General features: G+C 55.4%; 1 protein-coding gene across 1 annotated transcript; it reads left to right on the top strand.

Moving 5' to 3' along the window:
* Positions 1-321: 321 nt before the first annotated feature.
* On the top strand, positions 322-2,244 carry DQ04_05221000 (putative glycosyl hydrolase-like protein; the record flags this gene model as incomplete). The annotated part of the gene is made up of 1 exon (XM_009314053.1): positions 322-2,244. The coding sequence occupies one exon, from the start codon at positions 322-324 to the stop codon at positions 2,242-2,244; it is 1,923 nt and encodes a 640-aa protein (XP_009312328.1).
* Between the last annotated feature and the right edge of the window lie 500 nt (positions 2,245-2,744).

The following is a 2,744-nucleotide window of genomic DNA, read 5'->3' as shown; positions in this document are numbered from 1 at the left end:
TATGATATCTTCAACCAGTTTTCTGCCAACCCCTCGCTCTCACCAGAGACGGTGTTGAGTGGCTCTGTTCCGTTTGTGTACGCTATTGGGCGAGTTCCAAAGCCTCACGGCAGCACAACCGCTACCACGTTTGAGCGGCGTGCGGTGGGGATTCTCTGGCTGAACGGCTCCCCATTGAAGGTGCGCACAGCCTCAGGCGGCCAGAGAGGGTGGACGAGCATTTCCTTCACGAGCACAGCAGGTGCCACACGCGTCTATCTGCTGCCAGGGCCAACGCCAGAGGACGTTCTGCTGCAGTACTACGCACTGACAGGGTTTCCAATGATGCCGCCACTCTTCGCCTTGGGGTACCACCATACACATCGAAGCTACAAAGAGGCAAAAACTCTCTTAGATCTCAGCGCCGCCTTCGCGCGAGAGCAAATTCCTGTCGACACACTTGGCTTGGGTTTGAATCACACAAACGGCAAGCACATTTTTACATGGAACCGGGTGCATTTTCCTGACCCAGTGGAGATGCAGCAACAGCTTTGGCGTGATGGTGGGCGATTCCTTGTCCTCTCCACGGTGCCCTACGTGTCGGCGGACCCGCGCTTCGCTCTCTATCTGGAGGGAAGGCGACATGAATACTTCGTCACCGCACACCCCGAGGAGGACGATCTATTTATGGGTCTCACCGCAACTGGGCTGATGACGTGGGTGGACTTCCTGAATCCCGGTGCTAGACGCTGGTACGGGGGCCTGCTGAAGTACAAGCGGTTCGTCGGCTCCACGAACCATACATTCTTTAGTCTAGAAGAGAACGAGCCATTTGTGCCAAACGGGATGCGGGAAACGCTTCCTGCAGAATCCGGGCACGCAGGTGCGGTGCCGCACAGTGAGGTGCATAACATTTACGGCATGTTACACGCTATGACTGTCTACAAGGGCCAACTTCGGCGCACACATTTTCACCGTCGACCATTCGTCATGACGCAGTCGTTCTTTGCGGGGGTGCAGCGCTACGCCGCCGTGCGGTTGGGCCACACCACCGCCTCATGGGAGCACCTGCAGGCCAGCGTGGAAGGGTGCTTGATGCACAGCATCGCCGGCATCCCATTCGTTGGGACCGATATTGGTGGCTTCTTTCACCAGCCTGACGACGAGCTGCTGGTGCGGTGGTACCAACTAGGTGCATTCTACCCGCTCTTTCGCGCCGATGCGGATGCGGCTGTGCCACTCCGTGAAGCATGGCTCTTTGCTGCACATACGCGCGCCCGCATTCGCGACGCGGTGCGTCTCCGCTACACACTTCTGCCATACTTGTACACACTCTTCTGGCGCGCCCACGTGCATGGGGAATTAATCCTCCGCCCGTTGTTCTTTGTGTATCAGCAGGATCCCCTCGTGTACGTTGAGCCTGCCATGCTGACACAGCGGTTTTTCTTTGGCCCGCACCTCTTTGTTGCACCGATCGTAACGCCTGCGGTGGGAAGCAGTGCGCCGAAGATGCTGCAGATGCCGGCTGAGGAACTGTATAACTTCTGGACAGGGGAACTGGTGGCGTCCGGTGCAATCCTACAGGTTTCCCAGAAGCTCTCAACATCGAAGTCACCGGAAGAGAAGGATATTGTGCCACTCTTCCAGAGAGTAGGGGCCATCCTCCCTACGTTCACCGATGTGAGTGGGATGCGCAGTACACATGATGCAGCCAACTACACGTTGACAATAACATTGCCCCGACTGTTGCCGTTGGTGATATCGCCCTCGCTGCCGTCACGCGGCGTCAATAGTACTTTGCTCCTTGCACAGGGAGAGTTGTTTGTAGACGGTGGCAGCAGCTATGTGGATTACCATAACCTCAACGGCACCCGTCGTGTCGCTTGCGTTCTTGCCTTTGAGTGCAGTCTATTGCCCAATAGGAGCTATCTGCAGGTGCAATGGCGCACCACTGCGTCATCGTCGTGCGGCGAGGTGCTTGATGAACTACGTGGAACTTCTGTGGGTGTTTCTGGACCAGACGCATTCCTTATCACACGTTTGCGCTTGCTCTTCGCTACGCCAGACGACAGCGAACGCGTGGTGGGTGGTGGACGTGCGACGGGGGGCGACGGGCAGGAGCTGTCGCTCCTAAAGGTCAGCGATCATCTGGTGGAAGTGCTGGGGCTCGCAGTGCCGCTGTTAACAAATTATGGAGGTGACGAGGATGACAATAATAGCAACGGTAACGTTCCACGTCTGGTGGCAGCGATGCGCTTGGGGTAAAGATGAAACAAGAGCGTCTGCCGCATGACGAGTGCCAGGCATGAGTGTTGCGTTTGTGTGTGTGTGTGTGTGTGTGTGTGTGTGTGTGTAAATACATTCGGGCATGTTTCTGTATTTTCTCTACGGTATTTTTTTTTTCTTGGTTGTTGTTGCTGCTGTTGACTGAGCAAGTTCCTCAGGGTTTGTTATTGGCAAATGTGTCTTCGCAACTCCTCCTCATTCTCTCTCCCTCTCTCTCCGATGTATGTATATATATGTGTCTCTCCCCGTGTGATGCAGTGAATGTCCTTGAAGAATCAAGGCCCTGCTGTCTGTATTTCCTCTCTGAGGTGCCGTGCCTACCTGCTTAGTTCCTTTTCTCTCTTGTTTTGTTGTCTTTCGTTCCTCCTCTCCTATGTTTCATTGGTACTTTGTTCCGCCTCTGCGTGTGTGTGTGTGAGAGGGAGAGAGGGAGGAGGCGTGTGGGGCAACTGAAGTGAATGAGAAGAGGGGGGGGGGGG

The sequence above is a fragment of the Trypanosoma grayi genome (genome assembly GCF_000691245.1).
Source record: "Trypanosoma grayi strain ANR4 Tgr_522_V1, whole genome shotgun sequence".
Lineage (NCBI taxonomy): Eukaryota > Euglenozoa > Kinetoplastea > Trypanosomatida > Trypanosomatidae > Trypanosoma > Trypanosoma grayi.
This window is presented reverse-complemented; position numbering and strand designations above follow the sequence as displayed.